Source organism: Podospora pseudoanserina, chromosome 1 (genome assembly GCF_035222485.1).
Source record: "Podospora pseudoanserina strain CBS 124.78 chromosome 1, whole genome shotgun sequence".
In the NCBI taxonomy this organism is placed as follows: domain Eukaryota; kingdom Fungi; phylum Ascomycota; class Sordariomycetes; order Sordariales; family Podosporaceae; genus Podospora; species Podospora pseudoanserina.
The window spans coordinates 3,774,954-3,794,587 of NC_085920.1; the positions used below are offsets into that span (position 1 = coordinate 3,774,954).

General features: G+C 53.1%; 6 protein-coding genes across 6 annotated transcripts; 4 read left to right on the forward strand and 2 right to left on the reverse strand.

Moving 5' to 3' along the window:
- Positions 1-885: 885 nt before the first annotated feature.
- On the forward strand, positions 886-1,569 carry QC764_110775 (uncharacterized protein; the record flags this gene model as incomplete). The annotated part of the gene is made up of 2 exons (XM_062942344.1): positions 886-937; positions 1,028-1,569. 2 exons carry the CDS (start codon positions 886-888, stop codon positions 1,567-1,569), a joined length of 594 nt encoding a protein of 197 aa, XP_062805283.1.
- Positions 1,570-2,845: 1,276 nt separating this feature from the next.
- QC764_110780 (uncharacterized protein) lies at positions 2,846-4,515 on the forward strand (the record flags this gene model as incomplete). Its single annotated transcript, XM_062942345.1, has 3 exons — positions 2,846-2,993; positions 3,057-3,079; positions 3,142-4,515. The coding sequence occupies 3 exons, from the start codon at positions 2,846-2,848 to the stop codon at positions 4,513-4,515; spliced, it is 1,545 nt and encodes a 514-aa protein (XP_062805284.1).
- Positions 4,516-6,104: 1,589 nt separating this feature from the next.
- QC764_110790 (uncharacterized protein) lies at positions 6,105-7,415 on the forward strand (the record flags this gene model as incomplete). Its single annotated transcript, XM_062942346.1, has 2 exons — positions 6,105-6,447; positions 6,562-7,415. 2 exons carry the CDS (start codon positions 6,105-6,107, stop codon positions 7,221-7,223), a joined length of 1,005 nt encoding a protein of 334 aa, XP_062805285.1. The 3' UTR covers positions 7,224-7,415.
- A 704-nt stretch (positions 7,416-8,119) lies between these two features.
- CYS3_1 (cystathionine gamma-lyase cys3) lies at positions 8,120-10,306 on the forward strand. Its single transcript, XM_062942347.1, has 2 exons — positions 8,120-8,687; positions 8,754-10,306. Exons 1-2 carry the CDS (start codon positions 8,224-8,226, stop codon positions 9,895-9,897), a joined length of 1,608 nt encoding a protein of 535 aa, XP_062805286.1. The 5' UTR covers positions 8,120-8,223; the 3' UTR covers positions 9,898-10,306.
- Positions 10,307-11,602: 1,296 nt separating this feature from the next.
- On the reverse strand, positions 11,603-12,181 carry QC764_110805 (uncharacterized protein; the record flags this gene model as incomplete). Its single annotated transcript, XM_062942348.1, is given in 2 exon segments — positions 11,603-12,128; positions 12,147-12,181. 2 exon segments carry the CDS (start codon positions 12,179-12,181, stop codon positions 11,603-11,605), a joined length of 561 nt encoding a protein of 186 aa, XP_062805287.1.
- Positions 12,182-12,855: 674 nt separating this feature from the next.
- Positions 12,856-18,947, reverse strand: QC764_110810 (uncharacterized protein). Its single transcript, XM_062942349.1, has 2 exons — positions 15,210-18,947; positions 12,856-15,156 (listed from the first exon to the last, which is right to left on the reverse strand). Exons 1-2 carry the CDS (start codon positions 18,305-18,307, stop codon positions 13,911-13,913), a joined length of 4,344 nt encoding a protein of 1,447 aa, XP_062805288.1. The 5' UTR covers positions 18,308-18,947; the 3' UTR covers positions 12,856-13,910.
- Positions 18,948-19,634: the final 687 nt, after the last annotated feature.

Sequence of the window (19,634 nt, forward strand, 5' to 3'; positions counted from 1 at the left end):
TTCACCATAACCCCATCCCATCCCCATGTCCTCCCTGTCCCCTTCCCCTCCCCTCCCAGAGAAACCCGCGCTGAGAAAGAAAGTAGATCTTTTGGGGCTGTTGAAGGTGGCGCGGCACTGGGAACGAGTCGGGCGGGAACGACGCGATCGCGAGTGTCGAGTAATCCCGAAGTACCGTCCGAAACTCAAGACGATCAGGGAGGTGCGTTGGGAGGAGTTATTTTGAGTCATGTCTTTCTCTTGTTGGTGATTTCGGTTGGGTGTCTGTCGTTTGTTGTGGTGGTTTTGGTAGGCGTCTGTCTTTTGTTGGTGGTATTGGCGATGGAGAAGGAGGCGGCCTTTGTTTTTGAGATGGTTGTTTGGATTGTTTTCTGACTTGGTTGGCATTCGTTTTTGTTTGGTGGGTTTCTTTGTTGTTTTGCTCTTGTAATTAGCGCTGGCTCTCAGCGTTTGGCTTTCTTGTTTTCTGTTGGCTTTTTTCTGTTTGTATCTAGATACCTCTCGGCGTTGCTTTTTTTGGCTTTTTCATGGTGGAAGTCCACCCAGTGTCCCCCCAGCACGAGCGACAAAGCCGGACGCTGCACCCCCTCGTGTTGTCGCTTGGTAACCGGTTGCAAGCGTAGCAGGGCCAACGCAGAGACGCATCTGTAGTTGGTGGTAATAAAATCTGCTATCCATGAGTTGTTCTAGGATTGACATGGTGCTTTGTGTGGTTGTCGTGCTTCTGTCGTATTGTCTGATCCAACATCTACCGACTAAGCCCTCCGCTTGGTGTCCTGCTATCATCATCGGTCATCACAGTCAACCAGCATTTTTTCCTCCTGTAAAAGATTCAACCACGCGTGTGTTGTTAAAAATTGGCATAATAAGGTTTCGCTGTTGAAGATGCTGCCTGTCTTTTTGCTGTCGGTTTGGTGGAGGCTGATTTTGACTCACCGTGTCTGCCCATTAAAGTCAAAGTAAGTTCACCTTGGCCTTTTGACCTGAATCTTCCCATTACAAGACTCTCCCAACCAATCCTTGGTAGCGCATTCACCACGCATTATCACCAAGCCGACCCCAAAACCCACAATGGCAACCACGCCAAGACCCCTCTTCGTTTACGGCAACTTGTGTGCTCCAGAGCTGCTTGCCATGCTCCTCCGGGAATCAGATGAGACCGCCCCCGACGTCGACAAAATACTCCCCATGCTGCAACCTGCAACCGTCAAGGGATATGAGCGGCGTTCATTATACTTCGGCAGTGGTTACACCCAGCATCCCGCGGCAATTGCCTCCAAAGACCCAAATGCCTCGATCCAGGGCTGCCTCCTCACACCAGCTACCACGTCTCAACGTCGGAAACTCGACAACTTCGAAAGTGAAGGAGAGGCATACAAGTGCGTTCCCGTCCAGGTTCACATCGCTACCGATCAGTCAGTAGCGGCAGACATGTACCTCTGGAATGGCCCGATGGAGAAGATATCTCCTGATCCTTGGGACTTTGCCTCCTTTGTCAAAAATGGGCTGCAGGACTTCTTCCTCAATGTTTTTGAAGGAATGGAATTTGGTGGTGAAGACGACCAGTAAACTTGCAGAAGAAAATATGGACCACAGCTTGATCGAAGCAAACACATATAAAATGTAAGTTCCCCTATGTCACCTGCAAGTGAGCTATTTCGTGATGCTGACAAGTTGACTAGAGCGCTTATGTTCTCAAAAAGGAAAACAGAAAACAATCTTGGCAGATGTCGTTGGATTCAGGGGCTCGCTCAAATATTCTTCCGCTGCGAGATATGAAGATGGTGTGGGGAGTGGCGTGGGGGCGACCCGATCTTGGTGTTCTTGGCACGGTCCCCCCCTGAGGTTCCATTTTCAACCGCAGACCTTGGACGACGCAATCAGCTTCCCCATAAAATCCTTATCTGACGACTGTTCCAGCCGCAGGCTCGCAGCCCGCGGAGATGGGAAGAGGGTGTGCTTTCACTGCCGCGCGCGAGCTCCGAGAGGTTGCTTTGGACCAGGAACACCCTTATCTTCGTCCCCGTCGAGAGCTGCAGGAGCAGAGATAACCCACACAACCCGGTCGCTCCAATCGCATCTTTACAATTGCAATTGTCAAAGCAGTGAGCAGCGTCGGTTCAAGCCTCATGAAGTCATATCCAATGTGGGCGTCTGTGAGGTTCTTGGCTTTGTATGATAAGGACGGCAATGGTGTTGAGGTTGTTGGTCCCTTGGGAGGGAGGATTTTGGGTGAGGTTTCGGAACACAACTGCAAGAAAACTCAAACTCGAAAAAAATCCAAGGAAGAACGGAGAAACAGGAGATGTCATACTGGTTTGTCGACAGTATTCCCGGTGAAGAATAACCCAGACTCCACAAAAGCTTGTATAGCGGGAATTGTTGAGATATATGGAGATCAGATTACCACCGTAGGGACGGTACTTGCATCTCCGGATTCGAGGCTGGCTTTTCTTGACATGCATATCCGGCCACTCAGAGGGCCCGTTGGACCTCTTATCAAGATCTGCGGTGTGGCGCGGCTCCCGTTTGGGGGTTTTCCAAGTTCTAGATCTGGGGAATGCACACCTACCCGTTGTTTTCAGCGTGCTGAAGGTGCCAAACATGCGTTTCCGGATCGAGTCCGTGGAAACGTCATTGTGTTTGTCGGTAGTGATATGAGTGCGATATGAGAGAGCTCGGGAGTGAGCCAAGAGCCGTGATTGTGTGTGTATGGAAGTTGTATATCCGTCAAGTTTGTGAGGGACGCTCACAGGTATAAGACCAGACCTTGGCCTGGCTCATTCAGACTAGTTCCTGGCTAGAGAGCATCAGTTCATCTACAGCAAAAGGGCTAGCTTGAAACATGGGCCTCAAACTCACTCACCTTTACGCTGCCCCTGAGGTTAACCCCGTTAACCGAAAGGCGCGGGCGATACCTTTCTTTAACCCTGTTAATGTTTACGGCCGGGTGTTCTTCTTCTCGTGGTTCGGTTTCATGATCGCGTTCTGGGGTAAGTTTCTGTCATTCTGCTACTACCTACCTGGCAATTCTGTACTAACTTTCTGTGCTTTAGCTTGGTATACATTCCCACCATTGGTATGATGACACCTTCTCATAGCATCAATGAGGTGTAGGAGTCTAACAGATGCCGTCTATAGCTCACACATACTATCAAATATGACCTCAACCTCTCACCGGCTGAGGTAGCCAACAGCAACATTGTCTCTCTTCTAGCCACCCTCCTCGTCAGGGTCATCGCCGGCCCATTATGCGATCAATTCGGTCCCCGCAAAGTCTTTGGCGGCCTTCTCCTCGTCGGCGCCATTCCCCTCGGCTTGGCCCCTCTAGTGCAAAACATCAACGGGCTCTACATCTCCCGCTTCTTCATCGGCATTCTCGGCGGCTCTTTTGTCCCCTGCCAGGTCTGGTCAACCGGCTTTTTCGACAAGAACATCGTCGGCACGGCCAACGCCCTGACCGGCGGCTTCGGCAACGCGGGAGGCGGCATCACCTACTTCATCATGCCCGCCGTCTACGACGCCTTTGTCGCCAGCGGCCGCTCCCCGGGCCAATCCTGGCGGCTGACGTTCATCATCCCTCTTGTCATGGTCATCGCAACGGGGGCTGCCCTCCTTCTCCTCTGCCCCGACACCCCCACCGGCAAGTGGGCCGACCGTCACCTCCAAGCAAAGGAGAACCTTCACGCCCACGGCATCGATGAGACGATCGTCGACATTCCCGGCGCCATCACCGACCGGTTGCCTTCCACCCCACCAGACAGCAACCACGAGAAGGTTGACCTGAAGATTGAACGGAAGACTTCAGCCGCGTTTGACCACGAGGCGCAGCTTTCAAAGACGGAGATGATCCAGACTGCCCAGGGGGAGATTGTCCAAAAGCCGACACTGAAGGAGGCCCTCCAGGTCGCGCGCTCCCCGCAGACGATTTTTCACATCTTGACGTACTCGTGCTCTTTTGGATCGGAGCTGGCGATCAATGCCATCCTGGCGTCTTATTACGTCAAGAATTTTCCTTCGCTCGGGCAGACGGCTGCGTCGAACTATGCTGCCATTTTTGGGTTTCTCAATTTTGTTACGCGCCCTCTTGGGGGTATTGTGTCTGATATTTTGTACAATTATTTTGGACGCTCGCTGTGGTTGAAGAAGATGTGGATCGTGGTTTGTGGTGCTGTCACTGGGGTGCTGTTAATCGTGATTGGGGTTTTGGACCCGAGGGATCAGGGGGTGATGTTTGGATTGGTCGCGGTGATGGCGGTTTTTTTGGAGGCGGGGAATGGTGCGAATTTCAGCTTGGTGCCGCACGTGCATCCATTTGCGAATGGGATTTTGTCGGGGTTGACGGGGGCGGGTGGGAACTTGGGCGGGGTGGTGTTTGCGGTTGTATTTAGGTTTATGGATGGGGGGAAGGGGTATGCGAGGGGGTTTTGGGTGATTGGGGTTGTTAATCTTGGGATCGCTTTGGGGGTGAGTTGGATCAGGCCGCTGCCGAGGGGGCAGGTTGGGGGGCATTAGATGGGAATATGGGTCGTGAATTGGTTTACGGATGGGACTCTCTTTTAGCGTGGTGTTTTGGTGTTCTGGGTTGGGTAAAACAAACATGGCGGATTACGGGGCTGGAATCTGGGATAGGGGGTTGTAAGCGTGGAATTAAAAGACCATATCGAGTTTACATTGCTCTTGACGAACGATATCAATGTGTTGTGGCACCATTTGCCAAAGACTCCATTGCAACGCGATGAACATCAGAGCATGAATGACGTTCAGCTGTCTTGATCAAACCTGGTCGAGAGCTACGAAGTGTAACTGATTCTGAGGATGACTTACACTGACTGTCTGTTCCAGGCCCTGTCCCGGACACACAGATCTTGGCAGGTAGGTAGGTATCTATCCTTGGAACAACACATCCGTCAAACACTCGGAACTTGTCATCGAACAACCAACCCCAGGAACAACAGTCACCACCGGACAACTGACAACCAACCAACCGCCAGTCCTCCGCCAAGTTTACCGGTGTGTTGCCCCCCCCCAGCATCTCACGATACTACCCCAACCGGGGCGGTGTCGGATATCGCACCCGGCGGTCACTTGCACGAAACAACCTTCCGTACTCTCGACCGGCGGCCACTTGCACGAAACAACCTTCCGTACTCTCTCGACCGGCGGCAACCATCGGAAGAAAACACCCACCCCTTATCTGACCCTTCCACACCGAAAATCTGCACAACAAACTCCTTGGCAACATAGCGTAGGTGGTCACGATGTTACATATACGCACAGTCTATGTCCTTTTTGACACACAACCTCGCCCCTTTACATAACCAACCCGAACCCTAACTCTCCGACCGGCCCGGCTATCGGCACCGACAGCCGCTCCGGCTTCGAAGGCCCACTACCTCCCGAGAACCGCCCCACTTTTGCCGTGCCGGGAATGAAAGTTGTGGGGAACGGACTGGTCCGTAGCGCAAATGTGTGATATGTCACGCTAAGGCAGACCCGCAACCATCGAGTTCGAGTCAAGGAAGGAACCGAGCGGTCGGGAAATGCCATGACGGAATTGGCATGGGAGTTTTTGGGTGGTCACATGTGGCAGTTTACGCTTGGGGGGAAAGGGGGGGAGAAGTCGGGGGTTAGTCGGAGGTTTGAGTCGGGGGTTTCATCACACAGGATAGCACATATTGTATCGTTAGACGGTAAGATAGTCGAGAGCTATCGCAAGTGATGTTGAAGGCCGGTTTGGAAAAAGTCTGGAACACCCCTTGTGGAGAGATAGGGAAAGAGACGAACTGGATCGGTTGTCGGTGGTGGAGTTTTGCGGGAACGGCACATGGCGGACTACACTATGGATAGGGGACCCGCACCGATGGAAAAGTGTAACCCTTCCCGAAGCAGCGGCGGGTGGAAAATTCAGGGAAGGAGTCACTGGTTTTTTTCTTCTCCAGATCGGGGGAATCGGTGGACGGGTTGGGGGATGTAGATAAGTAGAAGGGGATCTCCTGTTTTGTTCATCTTTGTGAGATACAGACCTCGAGACCAACGAATCTTGAACATACCATTGAAGACATCTCGATCTTGTATGAAGGAGTAAAATTGGATGTTATACAATGACAACAACGCCTTGCTCTTTACCTTGCGTACCGCATATTGTTGGGCCGGATAGAGGGTCGAATAACGAGATTATGAAAGCTCAGAATCATCAAACCCCACCGCCATCACGACCTACAGAGACGATGATGGATCCTCAAAGACAACAAGAACCTATCTCGTCTTCATCCTCCACCACCGAGGCCGAAGTCGAAACACCCACCAACGACCCCCCCCCACCACCACCACCAAAAACCCTCCTCACGGCTTCCAAACTTTGGAACTACCTCAATCAAGACATCAAACCCACCGCCTTTGCCGAGATCCAACTTACGCTTTTAACATTCTGCATCGGTTTACAAGGTTAGTTTTCCCCTGGTCTTCGCTAAGTCACCTTGCCCACATCATATATCTCCCCTTACCCATCCCCCCACCTATCCTCCTCCCACCCCCTTGCTAACTCTGTTCCCCTATTAGACGCAGTCTCCTTCCCCGACTTCCACTGCTTCGCCTCCAACCAAACAGGCAACACCGTCTTCCTCGTCCTAGCCATCATCCTCCCCGAGATGAACGGCGAGATGTTTGTCACCTCCAACATCGCCGTCGCCCTGGGCTTCTTCCTCGCGGCCGCCTACCTCACCGGCCAGCTCGGGCACATCATCGGCCCCCGCCGCCGCTTGTACATCATAATCTGCAATCTCATCCAGACCTGCCTCGTCTTTGCAACTGCTGTCCTGCAGTACAAGAAGGGGGTCGAGCCCCAGGGTACACGAACCCTCCTGGCGATTGGGTTTCTTGCCACTGCTGCGGGATCGCAGGTTGTGGTGAGTAGGAGTTTGAAGATGACCGAGATTAGCACGGCGATGGCGACGGCGGCGTGGTTGGATTTGGTGATTGATCCTGATTTGATGAGGGTGAAAAATAGGGGGAGGAATAGGAGGTTGATGTTTTTGGGGAGTTTGATTTTGGGGACGTTGGTGGGGGCGGTGATTTTCAAGAGGGTGGGGAGTGCGGTTGCGTTGTTTGTTAGTGCTGGGGGGAAGGGGGTGGTGACGGGGATGTGGTTTGGTGTTGAGGGGGAGGAAAGTAGGAAGAGGGAGGGGCGGGAAGAGAAGGGGGAGATGGGGGTGATGGTTTAAGGGGAAGGGGGAAGTGATGATGATGATGATGACATTAGCGTGGAGTTTTGGGATCTGGGATACCTGGGTTTTTGCTTTAGAGGACTAGAAGACAAAAGCTGGGTTTAGATATGATGTATGAGGAGAATTTTAGAGTACCCTAGAATGTGTTGTGATGGTCAGCTTTCAAACCTGTAATCCTGTTTTCTATTGCCGCGCTTCCCATAATGGCAAGATAATGTACCTAAGAATCTTTGCGTCCGATGAGCTAGAGCCCTATGAGCAGGAGTTAAACGTCTCTTTCCCCATATACATTAGCTCGCAGAATCTGAAGCGCGCCGATGTGACGAAACGGGAAGACGGCATGCTCTCCACAAGTACACAAGTACTATCAAAAGTCTCGGACCGCGACCTCGGTCAGCAGGAATGCGATACGTAAAGCTCGGGAGGATTAGCCAATCTCGGGACATTCTCGCAATGAAGAGGTTGGTGAAAGGAGCGGTGGCACAATAGCTTTGATGTAGTCGCAGACAAAGACCCTATTTCTTTCATCATGTGGTCAGCCACCTAGCTCATGTCTATACAATGGTCTTGTCGATTGGTAACTGTTGAAAGTTGGACTTTGGTGACTGGTGGTGTGGCAAGAGGTTTGAGCGGCAAGGTCGGTCAGGCACATAGTAACTGCGCCTTTGTGGTCTTTAGACTTTTGGTGTGTATCTAGATGATAAGTCTAAGACCTGATTAGCAAGCAATTTGGAATAATATAGGGAATTCTGGAAGAGATGGCAGAGTCACAGTGTGAATGATAAGCAAGAGATTATGCAGTTACTTGCATAAGAGTGGCCCGTGCGCTCTTCAGTCAGAAAAAGATTGCCCCTCCATCCCCAGGTTTTCGGGTGCAGTGGCATCATCATCCGATCCGACCAGAAGTGCGGTAGAAGACGGCTTGCTGCGGTGCGGACCCTTTGGTTTCCGCCATGAAAGGCAGGGAGATATCCACGTCCTCCATAAGCGTCACTCAATGGCGCGATTTCACGTGGTCAGCCCTTTGTTTAGCCTGTCTTTGCGTCTTCTCGACTACTTCTTTCAAGGAAGCTCGAAGGAACCACTCCTTCGAGATCTGCCAAGATCTCCACTGTCTCGGCTTGGCAACAGGAGGGGCACCTCTTTTTCGCTGATTTCAAAGCGAGCCCTCCAACAAGCATCAGCTGGAGCAAGGTGTGCCAGGTCGGCTCAGTTTCGGAATCCCACAGTGTTTTTTATTTTAAGCCCGCAGGGTCGATGTCGCGATTTTTATAAAAATCACCCAACGCCTCTACTATTAAACGTGCCCCCACGCTTCCCCTACATCACCACCAGAGGCTCACACTCCCCAACCAACAAAACGTACAGGATGACTATCACGACACCACCAAGGGCCTCTTCCCCCTCGTCGGGCTTTGGCACCAGAGCCGTCCACGCCGGCTCTGAGCACGATCCCAGCACGTATGTGTCCCCCCCCTCTTCTTCTTCTTCTTCTCCCCAATCCTCCAACTAATAGTGTGCTCACAGCGGTGCCGTGATCCCCGCCATCTCCCTCTCGACGACCTTTGCGCAAACGGCCGTCGGCCAACCGGTTGGCGAGTATGAGTACTCTAGGTCCTCTAACCCTAATCGCAAAAACTTTGAGGACATGGTGGCGGCCCTCGAGAACGCCAAGCATGCCCTCGCCTTCTCTTCCGGTAGCGCCACCACTGCCGTGATCCTCCAGTCGCTTGCCTCTGGCTCGCACGTCATCTCTGTCTCCGACGTCTATGGCGGCACCCACCGTTACTTCACCCAGGTTGCCAAGGCCCACGGTGTGAAGGTCACCTTCACCCCTGAGATCGAGGTTGACATCCGCGAGCACATCACCCCTGCCACCAAGCTGGTATGGATCGAGACTCCCAGCAACCCTACCCTCCGTCTCGTCGACATCCGCGCCGTCGCGACTGCTGCCCACGAGCACGGCATCATGGTTGTTGTCGACAACACCTTCCTGAGCCCTTACATCCAGAACCCTCTTGATCACGGCGCCGATATTGTGGTGCACAGTGTCACTAAGTACATCAACGGCCACAGCGACGTCGTCATGGGTGTCGCCGCCTTCAACAGCGAGGAGCTCTTCAAGAGGCTCTCGTTCCTGCAGAACGCCATCGGCGCCATCCCCTCGGCGTTTGACTCGTGGCTTGCCCACCGTGGAGCTAAGACTCTGCACCTGCGTGCCCGCGAGGCCACAACCAATGCGACGGCTGTCGGCCACGCCCTGGAGGCCAGCCCCCACGTCATCGCGGTCAACTACCCCGGTCTCGACTCTCACCCGCATCGCGCCATCGCCAAGAAGCAGCACCGCAACGGCATGGGTGGCGGCATGCTGTCATTCCGCATCCGTGGGGGTCACGCCGCGGCCGAGCGTTTCTGCCAGCTGACCAGAATCTTTACACTTGCCGAGTCCCTGGGCGGTGTCGAAAGCTTGTGCGAGGTGCCAAGCAGCATGACCCACGCTGGTATTCCTAAGGAACAGCGTGAGGCTGTTGGTGTCTTTGACGACCTTGTCCGTCTCAGCTGCGGTGTTGAGGATGCCGAGGACCTCAAGAACGATGTTCTCCAGGCTCTTGAGCGTGCTGTTGCCGAGACTTCCAACGGCAACGGTACCAATGGTGTCAACGGTCACTAAACAGGAATAAAAAGTAAAAGATAGAAAAGTGGGAAAATTGAAAAACGAGCGGAAAGGGGGACACGGGATATGGCTTCGGGGGACATAGAGGGGCATAGGCGTATTTCGGATAGGAGTTTGGCTTTGGGGCATTAGCATTTCACGATAGACATTAGCGCTTTCTTGGTATTGCTTGCTATCTTGATTTTTTCAAGGCAAAATTCTTTTTCAATATCAAAGCTGTGATGGGGCTGCGGCTTCTGGCGTTGTTGGGCACTTTTGTTGGGTATACATGATGTGATGGGGTTATATGGACAATGTTCATTGTTCTGATAAGCAGGTCTACATGTGGTTCATATTGGCGGTAGTTCGGAGACGGACTGCGTCGATTCTTTCTATTTCTTGCTATAATCGGTGGGTTCTTGGATGGTTTTTTTTTTTGCGAATAACAAATACTACTCTGAAGTTATGGTTTCAGGCTATCAGCAGACAGTCAAGGTGGTTTTTAAGTAATGTGTGTTATGTATTTGTTTCGCACACCCCAAAGCTGCCATGTCTCACTTTGGTTGTACGAAGTATTTCCTAAGCCGAGCTTACTATCATGCCATACCGAGGAATAGCATCTCTGTATACTAACACCAAACTGTGTAGATGTTGTTGCTTCAAGACTTTTAATAAGAGTTATTATTATGCTTTCAGCTCAGAATTGGATTGCCAGTGGGGAAATATGATAAGAACAGTTCGAGTGCCTATATCTATCCTAACAGTTTTGTAGCACAAGCTGCCAGCGTGAGGGTTCTTTGTTTCGGTGAGTATTTGGTGTTATGAGGGTACCTAGTTAGTTGTTTAATCGAAATCTCAAAGGATATCGCGATGCGGAACGGAACGGGTCGATGTATTTCTTCGACTCTCGAAGTGCAGGTCCGGTGTGGCTGTGCCTGTATAAGGTAAGGTAGACTCTATTGTGGTCCGGTCAGTATTGCTGAAGTCAAATTCTGGGCCAGGGGGTTCATGGTAAAGGCAAACACAGCAGGTTTTTTGAAGTCTGACTGGAGCTTTCGACTTTAAGTCTTGATGATGGATGTCAAAGTCGCATTATTCAGGCAGGGGAATCAACTGCTCATGACCAAGGTCTTGAGTGTAAGAGCAAAGTTGCAAAAAGGATATGGAAGTAAGCAGGGCTGGAAGAAAAGCAAAAATCTCACCGGCCAAACCCACCCAGACCGGTGTCTGGGAGAGGTGGCCGACTACAAAAACCCCGGTGGTTTTACTTCGGATCTAACTCGGGAGCTATCGGTTGCAAACCCTCCCGGTGGGGGGGAGTTAACAGCAGCTCCCTCCACCTTGACCATTTGTTCTGACCACGAAGTGGCACCCTGGTCAAGATTTCAGGGCTGCTGTTGGAAGGTAGGTGAGGAAGGTGGTATATATACTGTGGTTGTGGTCGTAGGGAAGGATGCGATTCGGTTCCAGTCCCAACCATGCAAGTACAGTAATTGCGGCTTGCCTGTCGACTTCTCGTTGCCATTTGTTAGTCTCATCATTTGACATTATTATTATTAACTTTACGACTTGCCCTACAGCTCGACCTCATCTCACTGACCAACCCATTTCATTGAACACACATCAACTATCCATCATATTTTTCATACACGGTTTGCCCCCTGGGCCATTTCAATCCCCTCCAACACATTACCCATCCACCTTCCGACTTCACCACCCTCCATCACTCATCCACCACCGCCTCCTCCACAAAAACCATCCTCCCCCTCTTCAACTCTCCCCCCCCCTTCCCATCATCCACCATCTCCCCCACAGGCAAGCTAACCGCATCATCTAACCTCACAACTCCATACCTCCGCCCTCCTCCTCCTCCTCCTCCACTACTGTGAGCATCCCTATTACCACCACCCTTATTCTTCCTAACAGCATTTCCAGAAACTGGCCCTAGCGGCCTTGTCACAGCCACCCCCTGCCCCCTCGCCTTCCCCATCATTTCGAAAAGCCCCATCCCCGCCATCCCGTTCCTTTTGTCGTGATGATGGTCATGAACAACCCGGCCGGGAAAAGGCGTGTACGTATCCCGGGAATGGTGCCTCTGGGGATGTGTATGATGGTGGGGTTTGTTGTAAGTAGTGTAATCCCACGACGCCGTCGTGTGGGTTGCCGTCCAGGAGATTATGCAGATGACCAAGAGAAGATAAAAAGCCGGGAGGGAGAAGCGGTTTCCTCTCCGGCTTCGGGGGCGGGGGCGGGGGCGGGGGAGGGGGAGGGGGAGGGTGTGTGGGAAGCGGCCTGGTGGCATCTTGCTTCTTACTCTTGGATGAGAAATAACAACAACAAAGTGTGGGAAATAAAATAAGAATGATTTCAGGCCTGGAAAGGAAAAAAAAAAGAACCCTGACGAAAAGGTAAAAAGATAGTCGGTTGCTTTGCCCCTCCACCCCACCCCCCCCAAGTGCAGAATATATGTACAAGATGAAAAAGAAAATAAACACCACCGTGAAGTGGAAAAACAATGGGACCAAATACCCTTCCGTCGCTGCGAACACACAACAGCTGTGATGAGCAAAACTCTCAGACCGACCGCACAGAAGTTGCTCTCTGCTCTGCTCTGCTCTGCTTACGCTCAACAAATCATCCGTCCGTCCCTGCGGCCATCTCCATGCCATGCCAGGACGACGGATGAACTGGCCAAAAAAAAAAAAAAATTCAAGACGACCTAGCGCTGTCAATGCTTTCCTCTCATGTACGTCGACATCAGACACCCGTCGAGTTCCCCTGACAGCAGCATAGTCTGAACTCGAGCTGCGTTATGCATCTACAGCCAACCCAGCCCAGCCCAGCCCAGCCCAGCCCAGCCACTCAACCACCCCCATTCCCCGACCCACCTTCCGAAAAGGGAAGGAATCTACACCCAGGAATCTACTCCCCGACTTACACACACACACACACACACACACACACACAACACGACCTCACCTCACGTCACGTCCAAGTTTTGCAGCTTCTGTCACAATCACGTTCGGCAACCATATGTTTTGATTTCTTCCAAATTCCCAAACAGTATCCACACAATCCTCCCATAACCGATATTCATACTACCGCATTATCAACAACGATGGCCTGAAAGCCCCCCCAGCGTTTTCCCTCTCTCCCTCACAGCACGCAAGAAAAAAAGACAGAAAATCAAACACCAACTTGTATCTTGGTGGGTATCAAACCATCCAACTCAGCAACACAACCAAACAAAAAACACCCACGCAAACAAAAAAACAATCGTTTCCCACATGTGCACGCTCAAAATATGTGTGCGTATGTGTGTATGTGTGTGTATGTGTGTGTTTGTATGTCTGTGTGTGTGCGTGTGTATGTGTGTATGTCTGTGTGTGTATGTTGAAAACTTCATTAAGCAATACAATTCGCCAGTCCTAAGTTGAGGACCAGAAACAAAAAAAAAGCGTAGGCCTTCTTCCCCTCCATCTAATAATAAAACATAAAATCCAAATCCTACAGACCCTTCCATGAAAAATTAAACAGCCGAATTTATATTCCCCCCTTTGCCCGAGCAGCCCCTTCCAAAAACGCCCAAACAATGTATAACTTATAAATAATGTGTAAAAGAATCAAATGCTCGTATGAATGCCCAAAACCCCCCTGGCCCCAAAAGCGAGGCTTTATATACGTTGAAATATCTGTGCTCCAAAAAAAAACCAGAAAAAACTTTTGCGGCTTGATAATGAAACAAAAAATGCTCAAGAAAAGAACAAAAGTCGCTAAATGCTGATATGGAACAAGAAAAAAAAAGAACATCTCTCGAAAATGTGTGCTGTGTATGCACGTATGTGTTTGTGTAGATGGTGGTGGTGGTGGTGGTGGTGGTGTAAATGGCGTGAATGATCGGAAGAACGTCATGTTATGGTGTGGTATTGTAGAATGGTTCAAAAAGCTGTTCAGTGCCTCGAGCCGCAATCAGTTGGATGCCGGTACAAAGCTGCCCATCTCCAGTCGCCAGACTTGTGCGGACGAGGCGACTAACCCCGCTGCCGCATCCCGAGTCCATCGACCCCAAGAATAGGAATCTCAACCTCGGCCAACCCGAGCACACCCTCGTCCCGGCGGCGGTCCACAAAGCTGTTGCATTCGTTGATGACGATCGCCCACTCGGCGAGGGCTCGGCCTGTGTACACAGCCCCTGAGGCATAAGGGCCGAGGGGCTTCTCGGCACGAATTGCTGGCGCGGGCGGCCGAGCCATCCTGATCATGTCAACCGAAGGACCACGTTCGTAGCCGTCAAAGCTCATGTGACGAAGAGGAGACGGCCTGTTGTATCTCTCATCCTCACTGTCCGAGGCAACCGCCGTGACGTTGATGCTGAGGGAGTACCGGCGTTTGGAGCTCTCCATCGACTTTCGTGGTGTATCCTCCACTATGGACAATGGCCGAGCATTGCGAGCCTCACTGATAAGACCGGTTTGCAAAGCACCGCTCACACGCCTAGTGTCGGGTGGCAGGCCGGGAGAAATGGGAGGCGGGCTGTCGCTGCGATAGACAAGACTGCCGTTCTGAAAGTTACCCACGTCGTTGATCGCCGCCGAGCGAGCGCTAACTCTCGCCTGAGCAGGCGCAGGGAGTCGAGGGCGGGTCAGAATCCGGTCTCTTGTAGGACCGAGTGGCATTGGCTGCCCCCCCGGTCCAGTTTGCCATGTGAGCGCAAAGCGAAAGACATAGGTGGTGGCCTCGTAAACGGGCGCAGAACCTGTAGTAGATATGGAGTCGGTAGACAAGGTGGCATGGTGGCCAGGTCTCTTTGGCGGCGGCGGAGGTCCCTGGCGAGGTCCCATCCGCGCAGCAGCTGTCTCGCGGCGAGCTTGTTCCAGCTCCTCGTCCCAAGCGCGCTTGGGATCCACGGCCCGACCATTTTGCGAGCTGAATGGCAGTACCTTGCCCAACATTGACAGCCGCTTCTTGAAGGATGACACATCCCCATCATCCTTGATGCCACCAACGGTATCTCCGCCGTTGATCCCGAACGTACCAGCATAATCCACGAGCTGGTCTGACCCTGGGAAGGAGCTGGAAAACGAGTCGAAGCCGAGCTTCATGGACGGCTGTGGCGGCTGCACCTCGGTTCGAATGATCAAGAACCGCTTGCCAGGCGTGGGATGAGCAGGGGCCGTAGAAGGCTGGACCTTGCCCCTCATGTCGGCATCAGCCTTGAGCCAAAGGTAATGAGCCCAAAGAGTCTTGAGCCGCTGCGACACAGTCAGGAATATTTTGCTGCAGAGTCCCGTTAGTCACCTGTTGCAACGCTTGGATGGCTATCGTCTTACCTGTTGACCTCACTGGCGCTGCCCGAGTCCCTGCAGATCCGCCAGCAGAGCAGGCGCATGTAGTAAGCACGAACCATGGGGCACCAATGGTTGAAGAATTTGGCAAAGAACTCCTCCGTCAACAGCCACTCCGTGCACAAGGTCTCCTTGCGCACCGGATCAGAAGTGATGGCGTCCCACACCGAGTAGAGGAAAGAGAGGACCCTAATCTCAGACATGGTGTTGTTGGACTCGGCCATCATCTTGCCCACCTCGAGCCAGAAAGGCCAGTCAATGTAGTTGACAAAGGGGGCGGTGCTGCCAAATTCCAGGTACCGCGGCTGGCCAATCTCTTCGGCCGGGGATCCTGCAGGGCTGCCGTTCACCGTGTTCTGGAATGTATCCAGCGTGACCAGCATCTCCTCCAGAAAATCGCACAGCATGAAACACGAAGCTTGGTCGAATCGTGGTGTCCTCTTCGCTGCCGCCTTCGAGATGGCAGCAAAAGCCTCGGCAAAGGTATGCTTAATCTCGTGATTCACCCCAACAGAGCCTTCTGAGAGCACATCCTTGAGCAGGACAATGAGCCGGTTTTCATCCATCCCTTTCAGAACATTGCTGGGCACAGAGATGCCGGTCAAAGTAGCATCCGCGCCGTGAATGCTGTCAGAAATCGGAGGGCCCAGCATGGCATCGATCGAGGCCTGTCGGTGAATGGTGCTATCCAACACCGACAAGATTTGAGCGTGGACCAGGACAAAGGCAGGTGACCGCGCCTTTTCGACCAGCGGGAGTCCCTCAAAAACAAACTGCTCAGAAAGCACGTGGAAGTACTTGCAAAAGATGAAAAACAGATCCGTCTCACCACCACGCCATCTCGACACCCAAGGGCCGTGCCAAGGGATCTTGGCTGGCATCAGTGGCAGCTTAGCCGCAAGCCGCAGCTTGTCGCCCAGTGTCTTGACAGACGACCATCCCAGCTTGTGCAGATGCTCGGGGTAGAGCGCGACAATATCCTCGCTCTCGCCCTTGCTCCGCCTCGGCAGACCAAACTCATCAGCGACTCTTCGCAAAATGTCGGCATTCAAACCCCAAAGCCGCACCAGAACATCAGCGACACCGGGCACGAAGAAGAACGCATAAGCACACGCCTTGCCGCACCAGTTGACTAAGCTCAGAGGGGCGTGCCGGAGCGACATTTTCTCCACCACCAGCGCCATCTGTGTCGTCAAGTTGTTGACAAACATGGTACGCACATTGTGCTCGGCCGGCTCGGTCAACAGCGAGTCCACATCGCTGCCAACGGTGGACGATGTGTTTGACCTCGCTCGGACCTTCTCTTCGGGAGACCGCTCAGCCAAAGGCTGAAACTGGCTGGTACACGTCCTCCACTCTGGCCGCATCATGATCATGGTGGCCGCCTCGAGCAGAGTTGGCCTGTCGACACCAGCAACCGGCTGCAATACTGGAAACTGGACGCCAAGCGCAGCGATGCCTGGAGCAAGCCCGTATCCTCCCGCCAACAGCCTCGAATGCCCGGCATCCAGCATCGACAAGAGGCCATTCCACCACTTGTTCAAAACTGTGGCTCGCCGGTCAAAATCCTCGGAACTCAACACCGATCTGCTCGAATTGGAAGGGTGGTGCGAGGTACTTTTCAAGAATGGCACCAGCACACCTCGCACAACGTCCATTCGCGTCGAGGTGGTAGGCCTCGCCGCGAACCGGGCAAACTCGCCATCTAGCGTTCGGAAGGTGCCCCAAAGAGGGTCACGGGATGTCGGATGTGGCATGGTGATGTTGGTGTCTGCTGTGCCCTGGGAAGCAATTTCGGAAGAGGCGCTGGTTGTCGCAGTGGTTTCCGTGTCCAGATCCGACTCTAGTGACGAAGTCCGGTGGGAAGAGCTGCGAGATGGTGCTGCTTCGACATGGGCAAAAGCATTGTTGGTGGCAAGAGCAGCAGATCTGGGGAGGTTCGACGGGGCAAGGGTGGTTTTGGCCGGGACAGGCTTGACGCTGTGCGCGGCTGTCGCAGCACTGGCGGAATCAGAGTCATTTGATTCCGAACTCTTGACAGAAGATGGGGCGGGAAGCGAGAGCGGGGACGATGTTCTAGAAAACACACTTTGAGGTTTTTGTTTTATCCTCGTCAGATACACACTGGCACGGCTGAAGACGCGGCTTGTACTGTTGCTGCTGCTGCTGCTCTGTGGCTCGGCGGAAGCGTCCTGGGAAGAATCACAATCCGAACGCGCGCGGGTTCGCAGCGTCAACCTAGACTTGACAGGCGATTTTTTCCTTTCTGTGGAAGGCTCGCGGGTCTCATGTCGAAGCCGTTCTGGGGTCGTTGGCGGTGAAGGTGATCGTGACTTTGTCATCCAAGACTTTTTCGCAAAATTGGCAAAGGACTCGACCGTCCTCGACCTTTCAAGCTGGCTGTCCTCCACCAGATTGTCGGTCGACACAGTCACATTGTTCTTGGTCACCCGTTGGGACAGCTCATGGGTTGCCGGCACGTTGGGGGTCGACTTTGAGCTCGGCAGCCACGACAGCGGCCGGTCAATCATTGATTTGCTCCGGCTACGGCCGTGCTTCTCGGCACGCGGAGCAGCAGCCACGGTGGGCGCGGTGCTGGTGCTGTTACGGTGATAGGTGGTGGTGTCGATGTTTTTGGACGAGGTTCGGGGTGGTATTGGCTGCTTGGTGGGTTCGGCGCGAGCTTCAGTGGATGCAATGGGCAATAGCCTCGTCTCGGGAGCGGTAACGACAGTGGCGGTGGGCTTCACGGGGCGGATGGACAACGCTTCGATCTTGTCGCTGCAGAAACTGAAGGATCTCTTGAACTCGGGTGAAAATTCAAAATCGAACGAGGGAATGTCAAACGAGGGATCGGGCATGGGCAGGCTCGGAAGTTCCTTGTTGGTGTTGGCAGGCGGGCGCGAGGTAGCATCGGGCCTGGCGAGCTTGAGCGGGGGTTGTTCTTTGCTGCTACTCCTAGCAGGTGGTGGTGGTGTAGAATGTGAGTGTTGTGAACCTTGTGAGCGCTGTGAGCGGTGAAAAGGCAATGGCGTGCTGGTGTCCACAGCGGGCGCCGTCATGGTCAGTGTCGGACCAACCATTGCTCTGTCTCAAAACAAGCCGTCGACTCTGTGGATTGCAGTGGTTCGTCAACAGGGGTGGTGTGCCGTGTATGCCGGAGAAACCTGCTGGCAGCCCTCGCAGTCAGGGAATACTGCGACTCTGCTGCCTTCGATCTGCCCCAATCCCCTTCAAAACATGGTCCTTCTTCCAATCTTCCTCAGAGCTGATCAACGGTAACGGGGTGATGACGACGCTATGCGATTTTCGAGTGTCTCTCGGTCAGACAAAGAACAGCGACGGCGATGTGTAGATGACGGGAATCCGAGCCTTGGCGGGTCGGGGCGAGCAGCTTGGACGTAACGAGAGACGTAAACGTAAAGTCGTGGTGCAGGTGCAGGCGATTGTACAACAGCAGAAAGAAGAGAGTGAAAAAAAAAAAATAGCACAGGCTGAGGATCGGCTGCGAGCGAGTGCGGGCAGGCCCCGGGCGGACAGGCGAGATCAGGGCAGACACGATTTAATATCGAAGCTGCATTTGAACAAGCCGGGCTCAGCTTGACTCGCGACTCCACGACCTCCACGGTCCAGTGGAGATTGTCAGTCGCGCGCTCAACCAGGACGGGAACTTGGCAGCTTGACAGGAGAGTGATGCAAATTGGGACGAGCAATGGGCCAGTGCGGCCAGCCTGGCGCCCACTATACCGTACTCGGGTGGCAGGCTGTTGACGTCGTCGATCTTGCAAGTTAGGAGAAGTACGTGCAGATGCGGCGGGATGGCCCCGGAACACCTCGTATGGGTAGTGTACTGAACCATTGACTTCCATTGTTGGTTGATGCTACCTCACTTCAAGATGTTCTCTCAAACAGCAAACTTGATCCAGAAACATTCAGCGGGAACACTGTGCCTGCGCTCGGATGGTTCAAGAAACACTCGAGACGAACAGGCGGTTTGAGTGAAAAAGAAGAAGATAGGACGGAGACGAGGCGGCCACACCGAGGCTACGGATACGGGTGTGCTGTTCGCTAACGACGCCCCCGTAGCCCCCGAAGAGGGGATGTTCCTGGAGGCTGCACCAAGGAGGCTGGGCGACCGATCCGTGCAGGAGACCGATGGACCTGAGCTCCAGTCGTTCGCCGAGCGCTCACCATTTCTACAAAGTCAATTCGAGGTCACCGGTTGTGTTGTTTTATCACCCAACTATTCAGACTCCCGAATCCAGAAGCATCTTTTTCCCCAGAGCCGAGGCGGGGAACAAGGCTACCATGTACGGGCAGGTATGACAGTTTATGCCAAGGCATAAAGACCTCAGCGATGCTGGTCCAGCTGAACGAGTCGAGATGTTTGCTACCCCACCCCGAGCATGA